The 12,339-nt window shown below is 46.3% G+C and overlaps 1 protein-coding gene across 1 annotated transcript in view; it reads left to right on the top strand.

Moving 5' to 3' along the window:
* LOC117506043 (glucose-6-phosphate exchanger SLC37A2-like) overlaps window positions 1–12,339 on the top strand; it is a gene marked incomplete at its 5' end in the record, with an annotated part of 117,567 nt that overhangs the window by 68,425 nt on the left and 36,803 nt on the right. The window contains 2 exons of the mRNA XM_034165574.1: window positions 10,519–10,687; window positions 10,846–10,962. Of these exons, the coding sequence (XP_034021465.1) occupies window positions 10,519–10,687; window positions 10,846–10,962 (286 nt within the window). The remainder of the gene's footprint in view (window positions 1–10,518; window positions 10,688–10,845; window positions 10,963–12,339) is intronic.

Raw genomic sequence — 12,339 nt, 5'->3', positions numbered from 1 at the left:
CCAGTTGTCTAAAATTGCTTCCCCTCCAGCCAGTGCTTCTCTCACCTGCTCGCTAAATTTCACACCACAGTCTTCCTCCTTCAGCTTCCACCATCTGATCCTTTGTTGAACTCTCACTTTCTTCTTCTTCTTCACCTCTAAACTCATCCTACAAACAACCATCCTATGCTGTCTAACGACACTCTCTCCTGCCACCACCTTACAGTCTCTGATTTCTTTTAGCTTGCATCTCCTATAAAGAATGTAGTCCACCTGTGTGCACCTTCCTCCACTCTTATATGTTACCCTGTGCTCCTCCCTTTTCTTAAAGTAGGTATTCACCACAGCCATTTCCATCCTTTTTGCAAAATCAACTACCATCTGTCCTTCCCCATTCCTATCCTTGATACCATATCTACCCATTACTTCCTCATCACCTCTGTTCCCTTCACCATCCTGCCCATTGAAGTCTGCTCCTATCACCACTCTTTCATGCTTGGGTTCACTCTCCACCACCTCATCTAACACACTCCAGAAATCTTCTTTCTTCTTCATCTCACAACCTACCTGTGGGGCATATGCACTGATGATATTCATCATCACCCCTTCAAATTCCAACTTCACACTCATCACCCTGTCAGACACTCGCTTAACCTCCAACACACTTTTAAAATGACCCCAACACCATTTCTCTTCCTGTCCTCACCATGGTACAACAACTTGTACCCACCGCCGATGCTGCTGCTCTTACTTCCCTTCCACTTGGTCTCTTGCACACACAATATGTCACTCTCCATCATATCAGCCAGCTCTCTCCCTTTACCAGTCATACTACCAACATTCAAAGTCCCCACTCTCATTTCCACCCTTCCAGTTTTCTTCTTCTCCCACTGTTTGTGGAAAGGTTCTCCTCCTCTTCTTCGTCATCGTCTTCACCCAGCAGTAGCCCAATTTCCACCGGCACCCTGTTGGGCAACAGCACCAGTGACGGAAGTTGTTAACCCGGGCCTCATTCAATTCAATTCTTAGTCTGCATAGTTAGGTTAGCTTGTTTTACGCCGGATGCTCTTCCTGACGCAACCCTCCTCATTTATTCGGGCTTGCGACCAGAACTCAGAATGTACTGGCTGCACACCCCATGTGGTTGAGTTTGCATCGAGTCCTGAATGCATTGCTGAAATCCTAATGCATCCACAATTTCCATAAATGATTTGCAGAGAGGATCAGAAGGTCTGTTTATATGAACATTGAAGTTACCAATAATCAAAATATTATCTACACCAGTTGACAAGTTAGAGGTAAACTCACCAAATTAATTTAAGAATTCAGAATATGGGCCAGTGGACCTATATACAGTGACAAAATAATACGGCTGATTTTTATTCTTCTGACCTTGGCAATGCATAATATCCTGAGCAGAGTGGAGAATCAGATGTTCAAACGAGTTATATTCATGACCTCCAACAGCTAATAAACTAACCTAGATTTATAAATAAGAGCAACACCCCCGCTTTGCTTCGCATCACAAGGGATGTGACCAAATTAATCAGCAATGATTATGAGGACAGTGATCTTATGTTTGTGAGACCCAAGCTAAGGACCTCACTGGGGTTGACAGTTGGACTGTTTGGGTTTAGGGGTGGTTCCAGAGTAGCATATAGAAGATGACTGGAAGTAGGTTTAGGTTTGAGACATTCCATGCGGGTTGTAGGTAGCAGACACAAAATATTTGGTATTTGACATCCACAGTTTCAACGTCATCCAGTGTAGTAATGGATATTAAGTTTGCAAAGCATATCCTTCTATGAGTTTTATGGATACGTCTGTGGAGACAGGCCACACAGTCTCAACTTGACAAATTTCCCTCCCTGTCACATAAACTGCACTATGTACCCATACCCCCATTCTTCCCAGGTTCTGTCCACTTGATTGCTGTCCCCCAAGGTTGGGTCAGGTCTGGGGGCATGCACTGTTAGCACAAATTGGTACATCTGACAACTACAAAGGCAGATAACCGGTCTATCCGTGTCATGAATTTAGGACTGGTAATTCCAGAGCAGAGATTAACACTGGGTGAATAAAAACAACAGTCAGGGACTCAAGGCAGAGACTCAAAATACAGTCAAACATACCAAGTAACTGTCCAATGGCAGCAGGTAAAAATCAGCAAACATGAGGAGATCACTAGGGTCGGCAATGGGAGATCAAACACAGAGGAACTCCATGTGAAGGACAGTATGAAAGCACTGGAGTGATATATACAATGCATAAATCCGGTGTGACTCAATAAACCAGGAAATAAAAGCGTGCAAGTGAACCAGAGGTAACAGAGGAAAAGCACAAGGAATGTGGTTCAGAATAAAACGGTCAAACGCAGAACAACATTTGGACAGTCACCATTCTCAGTCATAGGTACTAAACTGTGGAATGCATTACCATCTGAAATCAAAGCATTGACAGAGCTCAAGGTTTTTAACATACACAAACAAAAACACATCTGTGAACAATGACTTTTAAAATATTTTATTGTACCATTTTAACTTCCTCCTCTTACAGTGTCCTCCAAAAGTATTGGAATACTTGGTATTTCACACATTTTAATTTGTTTACGCCATTTCAAATACAAAAAATAAAAATTTCTTCAATTATCTTCCTTAAACTCAAACTGAAAGCAAATCTCTACAACTTGACATAAACTAATAAAAAAATACAGTCAGTTTTTGATAACTATTTACTCCACACAGATTGACCATAGAGTGCCATAGTGTTTATTTACATCAGTTATGAAGATAAACAAGACATATAGGGGAAACATAGGCCCAGTGAATCACTGGGCACAGTGAATCAGTAGCTATATCTGCAAAACTACATACATATTTGAAGCATTTATGCCATATTTTTATGCATAAAGACATCCCTCCTTCTAAATTAGGGTTTTGTTTTTGAATCCATTCAGGGTAAAACTAAGTGACAAGTGAAGTGAGTTTTTTCCTATCAAAAGTAAATTTTGTGGATGTCAGTGTCTTTGTATTTATTTCTCACAACAGAGGAAAGGTGGCCCAAAAACTTGTTCTTAGTTAGAAGACTACCCCGACCAACTGATGAGTATGTGTTATGTCTTCTCCAGACATCCTGTCCACAATCTGGGCAGGATGGAAACATCAGAGGGTGATGGAGAGCAAGACTTAACTGGTGCCACTTGTGAAACATAAAAAGTGGGGTGGATGAGGAGAGTCTGGGACAGTGCCAAATGTTTGTTTTTGTTTTTGTAGAAAACCTGAAGGGGCTGATCCCTTGTATAACCCCAATTCCAGTGAAGTTGGGACGTTGTGTAAAATGTAAATAAAAACAGAATCCAATGATTTTCAAATCCTCTTCAACCTATAGTCAATTGAATACACCACAAAGACAAGATATTTAATGTTCAAACTGATAAACTTTATTGTTTTTGTGCAAATATTTGCTTATTTTGAAATGGATGCCTGCAACAGGTTTCAAAAAAGCTGGGACAGTGTGGTATGTTTACCACTGTGTTACATCACCTTTCCTTCTAACAACACTCAATTGGTTCAACTTGCGTGACCTCAGACATAAGGCTAGAGGTCTAGAATGGAAATGGCATAGTTCAAACTTAGAAGTATTCCACCTTGTGTGGCGTGATGCTATCTTAGACTATAAGCATAACTCAAAGTTCTTCTTCAACATGGTGGCAACACTTATTCATGGACAACCACCTGTAGTTCTCTCTCCTTTTACAGCACAAGATTTCCTGGATTACTTCAAGAAGAAAATAGAAGACATTAGGTCACAGCATGCCTTAACCCAGCCACTACATACTGCTATTGAGGTGGGCACCATACTGAGGTATTACCTAGATTACAGAATTTGATAGTATGGTCACTAGACGTGCTGACGAAACTCGTTAACTTCTACAAAAAGCACAACCTGCTTATTTGATCCTATACCACAAAACTGTTTAAGGACCTGTGGCCCACTCTTGGGCCGACTGTGCTGGAAATGTTTCACATCTGCAGTGATGAAACCATTCCTTAAGAAATCTAATCTTGACCCTAGTTTATTGAAAAACTACTGGCATATATATATATATATTATATATATATATATATATATATACTATTATATATATATATATATATATATATATATATATATATATATATATAAAATCTGTAGATATATCAAATCTGTCATTTTGCTCTAAAATTGGTGGAAAAAGTGGTGTCATGGCAGCTTGTGGACTATCTTACTGAGAATAATCTTTTTGACCCACTGCAGTCAGATTTAGAAAATATCATTCCACAGAGTGGGTGAATGATTTTCTGGTTTACAATGGATTCAGACCCACTACGGTTCTGGTGCTGTTAGATCTTTTGATATCTGCGTTTGATACCGTGGATCATCATATTCTACTTGATAGGCGTCATACCTGACCAGTCGTTCTCACTGTGGTTTGTACAATAACACTACCTCTAACCTTAGTGACATGAAATTTGGGGTTCCACAGGGGTCCATCTTAGGCCCCCTGCTTTTCTCCCTTATATAGCACCCCTTGGGCACATATTGCAGCATTTTTGGGATTACCTTTCATTGCTATGCTGATGATACTCAGTGATACATGCTGATAACTGCTGGTAATCTCGTTTACATAAAATCCTTAGAAGATTGCCTTGCATCAGTAAGAAGCTGGGTGTCTAGCAACTTCCTACTTTTAAGCTTTGAAATGATGGTTCTTGGTCCAGTGAGACATGTGCATCAATTTGAGAAGCTAATGTTTAGCCTAGGCTCATGTGTCATACATGTGTGATGTATGACAAAGTGAGGAACCTTGGGGTAATTTCAATACCATGTTGTCCTTTGACCTCCATATTAGAGATATTACGAGGACTGCTTTCTTCCACCTGTGAAATATAGTGAAGATTCGTCCCATGCTGTCTAGGGCTGATGCTGAGATCCTGATCCATGCGTTTGTCTCTTCTAGATTGGACTACTGCAATGTTCTGTTTTCTGGTTTACCACAGTCTAGCATTAGGAGTCTCCGACTGGTTCAAAATGTTACTGCCAGACTTTTGACATGAAGCAGAAAGTTGGACCACATTACACCCATTTTGGTGTCGCTTCACTGGCTTCCTGTCCCAGTGAGATCAGATTTTAAGGTTCTGCTACTAGTGTATAAATTATTCATGGACTGGCACCTCCCTACCCTAGCTGACCTAATTAAACCTACGTACTGGCCCGGCTTTACGTTCTCAGGGTCCAGGACTACTTTGTGTCCCTAAGGTGAATAGAAAGTCTGCGGGTCACAGAGCTTTCTCTTATCGTGTCCCTGTTCTGTGGAATGATCTCCCTGCGTCAATAAAACAGTCAGATTTTGTGGAGACTTTCAAGTCCAAGACCTAAGACGCAACCTATTTTCCCTTTCATATGGCAGCATACTGGTATCATATGGAACTATGTTTTTACTCTTTTAATTCATTTTATTAGTAAACGGAGCTAAATTCTGGGTCTTTTCGTGAAGCTATGGCCCAGTCACACGGCACACAGCGATTCCTGAACGAAGGGAAAAAGTAAAAATGTTACAATTCGTTGAGAAAGGTGGACGAAAGAGAACAGTCTGCGAAGCAAGAGCACAAACGGGACAAAAGAGGAACTTACAAAACCGAAGCTCACGATCTCAACGAAACGCGCCTGGAGCCACAGCTGAAGCAGAGCGTGTCTGCTCCAGCACTCGGCACTGGAACGGAGCTCATAGCACCTGAGTCCTGGAGAAACTGCAAACAGAAACTGTGGAGAGGTCGATGGACCACCTGCTCTGGTTCCTTGTCCAGAACAAAAGAGGGATCATCTCCATCATCATCATCAGAATCCACACTGTCTGTCGACACGATACGCGCTCCGTCGTGCTCCAATTAAAAAAAATAAATAAATAAAAGTGTGCTGTGGTCACTGCTGTATCACTGTATTATGTTCTAAGACATATATATTGATTTTGAACAGAAAACTGTCAAAAGGGAGAATAAGTATAAATATAAGTGTAAAGTTGATTGAATATATCAGAGCAGCAAATTAATCAGTGCGTGTGAACGCGTGCATTGACTCGTGCGGTTATTTCCACCGATCACTGATCCACAACGTGAATTCTTCCTTCCAGAACAGCTCTTTATATCATCATTTTGATTCATCTACCTGTTGTCACATGTACAGAAGGACTGGATTGTCATTCCTACACTCAGATTGTTATATTTAATACAAAATAATAAGCGCACGCAGGAGCCCCTGCTGCTGCTGCTGCTGCATTCAAGTACCGTCCGAAATTACACAACTTTTTCGTTGTTTCAATTCAACAGTTGCTTGTGGCAAAATAATTAATTATATCCACACAAAAGATTAATTCTGGCCTCTGTAATGTGCCTGAGCCCAGTGAAGCTGCCCCCCCACACAGATAAAAAATCCAAGCAAACAGGCTGAGTTTGCCCTGTAATTTCCGATGGTACATGAACGCAGCAGCAGCCTCAGCGCTCACAAACCAAAAACGTTCAGCTGCTCCAACAAAGTCAAATTAAACAATAACGTTACAAAAACTACTCCCCCTCTAGCTGCCACCTTATCGTGGTGGGGGAGTTTGCGTACCCGGATGATCCTAGGAGCTATGTTGTTGGGGGCTTTGTGCTCCCTGTAGGGTCTCCCAAGGCAAACAGGTCCTAGGTGACGGGTCAGACTAAGGGCAGTTCAGAACCTCCATGACCAGTAAAAGATCAAGGACTGAGACGTCGCCCGGTATGGCGGAGCCTGGGTCCCACCCTGGAGCCAGGCCGTGGGTTGGGACTCACGCGTGAGCGCCTGGTGGTCGGGCCTTAGTCCATGGGGCCCGGCCGGGCTCAGCCCGAAAGAGTGACGTGGGCCCGCCCTCCTGTGGGTTCACCACGTGCAGAGGGGGCCATGGGGGTCGAGTGCAGAGAGGATTGGGTGGCGGTCAAGGGCGGGTGGCCCGGCGGCCCGGTCCATGCTCACAGCCCCTGGCTGTTGGGACGTGGAATGTCACCTCGCTAGGGGGGAAGGAGCCTGAGCTTGTGCGGGAGGTTGAGAGATACTGACTAGAGATAGTCTGGCTCACCTCCACATGCAGCTTGGGCTCTGGTACCCAACTCCTGGAGAGGGGCTGGACGCTTCATTTTTCTGGCGTCGCCCACGGGGAGAGGTGGAGAGCTGGGGTCGCATTGCTTATTGCTCCCCAGCTCAGTCGCCAAGTGTTGGAGTTCACTCCGGTGAACGAGAGGGTCGCGTCCCTACGCCTTCGGGTCGGGGACAGGTCTCTCACCGTTGTCTCGGCCTACGGGCCGAGCGGCAGTGCAGAGTACCCGACCTTCCTGGAGTCCCTGGGAGGGGTACTAGATAGCGCTCCGACTGGGGACTCCATTGTTCTCCTGAGGGATTTCAACGCCCACGTGGGCGGCGGCAGTGAGACCTGGAGGGGGTGATCGGGAAGCACGGCCTCCCCGATCTGAACCCGAGTGGTGTTCAGTTGTTGGACTTCTGTGCTAGTCACAGTTTGTCAATCACGAACACCATGTTCGAGCACAAAGGTGTCCATAAGTGCACGTGGCACCAGGACACCCTGACCCGGAGGTCGATGATCGACTTTGTAGTTGTATCATTTGACCTTCGGCCACGTGTCTCGGACACTCGAGTGAAGAGAGGGGCAGAGCTGTCGACTGATCACCACCTGGTGGTGAGTTTGATCCCCTGAGAGGGTAGGAAGCCGGTCAGACCTGGCAGGCCCAAACGTATCGTGAGGGTCTGCTGGGAACGACTGGCGGAACCCTCTGTCAGCGAGACCTTCAACTCCCACCTCCGGGAGAGCTTCTCCCAGATCCCGGGGGAGGTTGGAGACATGGAGTCCGAGTGAACCATGTTCTCCACCTCCATTGTCGATGCGGCTGCTCGTAGCTGTGGTCGCAAGGTCTCTGGTGCCTGTCACGGCGGCAATCCCCGAACCCGGTGGTGGACACCGGAAGTAAGGGATGCCATCAAGCTGAAGAAGGAGTCCTACTTATCTTTGTTGGTAGGTGGGACCCCAGAGGCAGCTGACAGGTACCGGCAGGCTAAGCGTGCCACAGCCCGGAGACAAAAACTCGGGTCTGGGAGGAGTTCGGGGAGGCTATGGAGGAGGACTATCGGTCGGCCTCGAAGAGATTGTGGCAAACCGTCCGACGCCTCAGGAGGCGGAAGCAGCTCTCCACCAGCACTGTTTACGGTGCGGGTGGGGAGCTGTTGACCCTGACTGGGGATGTTGTCGGGCGGTGGAAGGAGTACTTCGAGGATCTCCTCAATCCCATCGTCACGTCTTCCGAAGAGGAAGCAGAGACTGGGGACTCAGAGGCGGACTCATCCATTACCCAGGCCGAAGTCACCGAGGTGGCAAGGCCCCTGAGGTGGATGAAGTCCATCCTGAGTACCTTAAGTCTCTGGATGTTGTGGGGCTGTCTTGGCTGACACGCCTCTGTAACATCGCGTGGCGATTGGGGACAGTGCCTCTGGATTGGCAGACCGGGGTGCTGGTCCCTCTGTTTAAGAAGGGGGACCGGATGGTGTGTTCCAACTATAGGGGGATCACACTCCTCAGCCTCCCCGGTAAGGTCTATTCCAGAGTACTGGAGAGGAGAATTCGACCGATGGTCGAACCTCGGATTCAGGAGGAGCAGTGTGGTTTTCATCCTGGTCGCGGCACACTGGACCAGCTCTACACGCTCCATCGGGTGCTCGAGGGTTTATGGGAGTTTGCCCAACCAGTCCACATGTGTTTTGTGGATCTGGAGAAGGCGTTGACCGTGTCCCTCGGGGCGCCCTGTGGGGAGTGCTCCGGGAGTACGGGGTCCAGGGTCCTTTGCTAAGGGTTTACAGTACGACCACAGCAGGAGCTTGGTTTGCATTGCCGGTAGTAAGTCAAACCTGTTTCCAGTGCACGTTGGCCTCTGCCAGGGCTGCCCTTTGTCACCGGTTCTGTTCATTATTTTTATGGACAGAATTTCTAGGTGCAGCCAGGGTGTAGAGGGGGTCTGGTTTGGGAACCACAGAATCTCGTCTCTGCTGTTTACGGACGATGTGGTTCTGTTGGCTTCGTCAAATCAGGACCTTCTGCGTGCACTGGGGCAGTTTGCAGCCGAGTGTGAAGCATCTGGGATGAAAATCAGCACCTCCAAATCCGAGGCCATGGTTCTCGACCGGAAAAAGGTGCTTTGCCCTCTTCAGGTCGGTGGAGTGTCCTTGCCTCACGTGTAGGAGTTTAAGTATCTCGGGGTCTTGTTCACGAGTGAGGGACGGATGGAACGTGAGATCGATAGACGGATCGGTGCAGCATCTGCAGTGATGCGGTCGCTGTATCGGACCGTCGTGGTGAACAGAGAGCTGAGTAGGGGGGCAAAGCTCTCGATTTACCGATTGATCTACATTCCGATCCTCACCTATGGTCATGAGATTTGGCTCATGACCGAAAGAACGAGATCGCGAGTACAAGCGGCCTAGATGAGTTTCCTCCGCATGGTGGCTGGGCGCTCCCTTAGAGATAGGGTGAGGAGCTCGGTCACTCGGGAGGAGCTCGGAGTCGAGCCGCTGCTCCTCCACATCGAAAGGAGTCAGTTGAGGTGGCTTTGGCATCTTTTCCGGATGCCCCCTGGACGCCTCGCTGGAGAGGTGTTCCGGGCACGTCCCACTGGGATGAGGCCCCGGCGAAGACCCAGGACACGCTGGAGGGATTACATCTCTCGGCTGGCTTGGGAACGCCTTGGGGTTTCCCCGGAGGAGCTGGGGGAGGTGTGTGTGGATCGGGAGGTCTGGGCGGCTTTGCTTGAGCTGCTGCCCCCGCGACCCGACTCCGGATAAAGCGGAAGAAAATGGATGGATGGATGAACGTTACAGAAACTACACAAACGATTAAAAAACGTCAAGAATGACAGTAAAACGAAACACGACGAATTGAGGTTTTCGTTGCCCTTCGTTCAAATTTTTCAACAGTTTAAAAATCCTGACGAAGCGCCCGCTGCAGGAACGAAGCTGCGCGAAGGTTAAACGATGTCAACGAGAGTCAACGAAAGTCCAGATTTCTTGTTTTGTCAGGGCTTCGTCACCCTTCGTTAAGTGCCATGTAACTGGGCCATTAAGGCTAGTGGCCGGCGATCACCTTAGTATTTCTTCTGTTTTTCTTGTTGCTTAATGCTGACAAATTATACAGTATTTGTTGTCTTTCTGATGCCTGATTCTGTTTTTTTTCTCTCTCTCTGTTTGAGATGTGCCTCCATCCAGAGATGGGAGTAGTGTCTTCTTCTGCAGGCCTCCCATCCTGTGCACTGGCATGGACGCCAAAATTTCCTGTATATCATTTTGTAATTTATGTCTGTATCATGCCCAAGCAGAGGGTTTGCCCCTATGAGTCTGGTCTACTTGAGGTTTCTTCCTCATAATCATCAGAGAGAGTTTTTCCTTACCACTGTTGCCTGTGTTCTTGCTCTGGGGGTTGGTCACAAGGTACAGAAGTGCCGTCTCCAATTCCTGGTTGTACTGACTGAGGGACTGATCCACCTCAGAATTCCTTCCAAATTTGGAAATAAACTGGAGACTGCTGTCAGAGAGCCCATCCAACAGGAGTCCATCCAGGTGGAAGTCATGCTAGATAAGAACTTCAGCAGTATCCTTGGTAGGGGGAAACTTCAAAAAGGCAAAATTAACCAAATAAGTTAAAGGATGCATACCTAGTGTAAAAATATTATGGAATATTGCATGAGCATCAGCAGTTATGTCCATATCAGTGGATTGCCAAACCGGAAGTTCCATTATGGACTTTATGGATGTTAGAACTGACCTGTACTTCCATTGTGTCTTTCGTGCAACAGGGAACACATGAGAGTCTGAGAGGAAACTCCAGGGCGCTGTCAACAGTCACAGCCATTATCGATGGCACTGGCTCAATAGGTATGTGTAAAACTGAAGTATTTTTTTCAGCTTCATCTTCATTTCGGCTAATTTTACATTATATGACACCTCAATCCACTGCATGCACAATTGTTAGACAGGTATTTTGAGCTTTTCATATTTTTTATGCATATTTTTCAACTATGAATTATAGCAGCTATATGAAGTATAAGAATTAAACGTGACGCTACCAGGGACCGTTATCCTCAAGTGCCACCAGATTCCAGAACCGCAACCTACCTTTAGAATCCAGAAGTACAAGGTATGCAGTGCTCAGAGACATGGCCAAGGTCAGGGAAGCTGAAGCATGACCACCACTGAACAAGACTCGCAAGTCCAAATGTCAAGATAGGACCAAGAAATATTCGAAGAGAGATTCTTGGCTGGATCACGAATGGACACACAGCACCACTTCGAGTCCTTCTGAGACCCACACAAGGTTTACAGTGAGAGGAAATGATGCACCTCTTTGTCCAGCAGTGGCTGTGTTGGATGAGGCTGTGGGTGCTGCTGCACAAAAAATTCATCATCAGCAGATCAAGAAACTGATGGACTCCACAGATGGAAGGATCACAGCAGTTACTAAAAAAAAAAAAGGTTGGCTATATTGGTCACTGAATATTTTTCTAATGTCAATAAATGAAAATAAAATTTTAGTTTTTTGTTTTTTTTTTAATCTAGTGGCCTAATAACTGCACACATATACGAGGGCTGTCAATAAAGTAAGGGTCCTTTTTATTTTTTTCAAAAACTATATGGATTTCATTCATATGTTTTTACAGTCAGACATGCTTGAACCCTCGTGCGCATGCGTGAGTTTTTCCACGCCTGTCGGTGACGTCATTCGCCTGTGAGCACTCCTTGTGGGAGGAGTCGTCCAGCCCCTCGTCGGAATTCCTTTGTCTGAGAAGTTGCTGAGAGACTGGCGCTTTGTTTGATCAAAATTTTTTCTAAACCTGTGAGACACATCGAAGTGGACACGGTTCGAAAAATTAAGCTGGTTTTCAGTGAAAATTTTAACGGCTGATGAGAGATTTTGAGGTGATTCTGTCGCTTTAAGGACTTCCCACGGTGCGAGACGTCGCGCAGTGCTCTCAGGCGCCGTCGTCAGCCTGTTTCAAGCTGAAAACCTCCACATTTCAGGTTCTATTGATCCAGGACGTCGTGAGAGAACAGAGAAGTTTCAGAAGAAGTCGGTTTCAGCATTTTATCCGGATATTCCACTGTTAAAGGAGATTTTTTTTAATGAAAGACGTGCGGACGGGTCCGCGCGTCGGGACGCAGCCGCCGCGACGCTCCGCCACAGGAAAAACACCTCCGTTGAAAGCCTTAAGGACAAGTTGGAACATGTCCTGCCTGTTAAACAATTTCTCATAT

This window comes from Thalassophryne amazonica, unplaced genomic scaffold (assembly GCF_902500255.1).
Source record: "Thalassophryne amazonica unplaced genomic scaffold, fThaAma1.1, whole genome shotgun sequence".
Taxonomy (NCBI): Eukaryota; Metazoa; Chordata; class Actinopteri; order Batrachoidiformes; family Batrachoididae; genus Thalassophryne; species Thalassophryne amazonica.
This window is presented reverse-complemented; position numbering and strand designations above follow the sequence as displayed.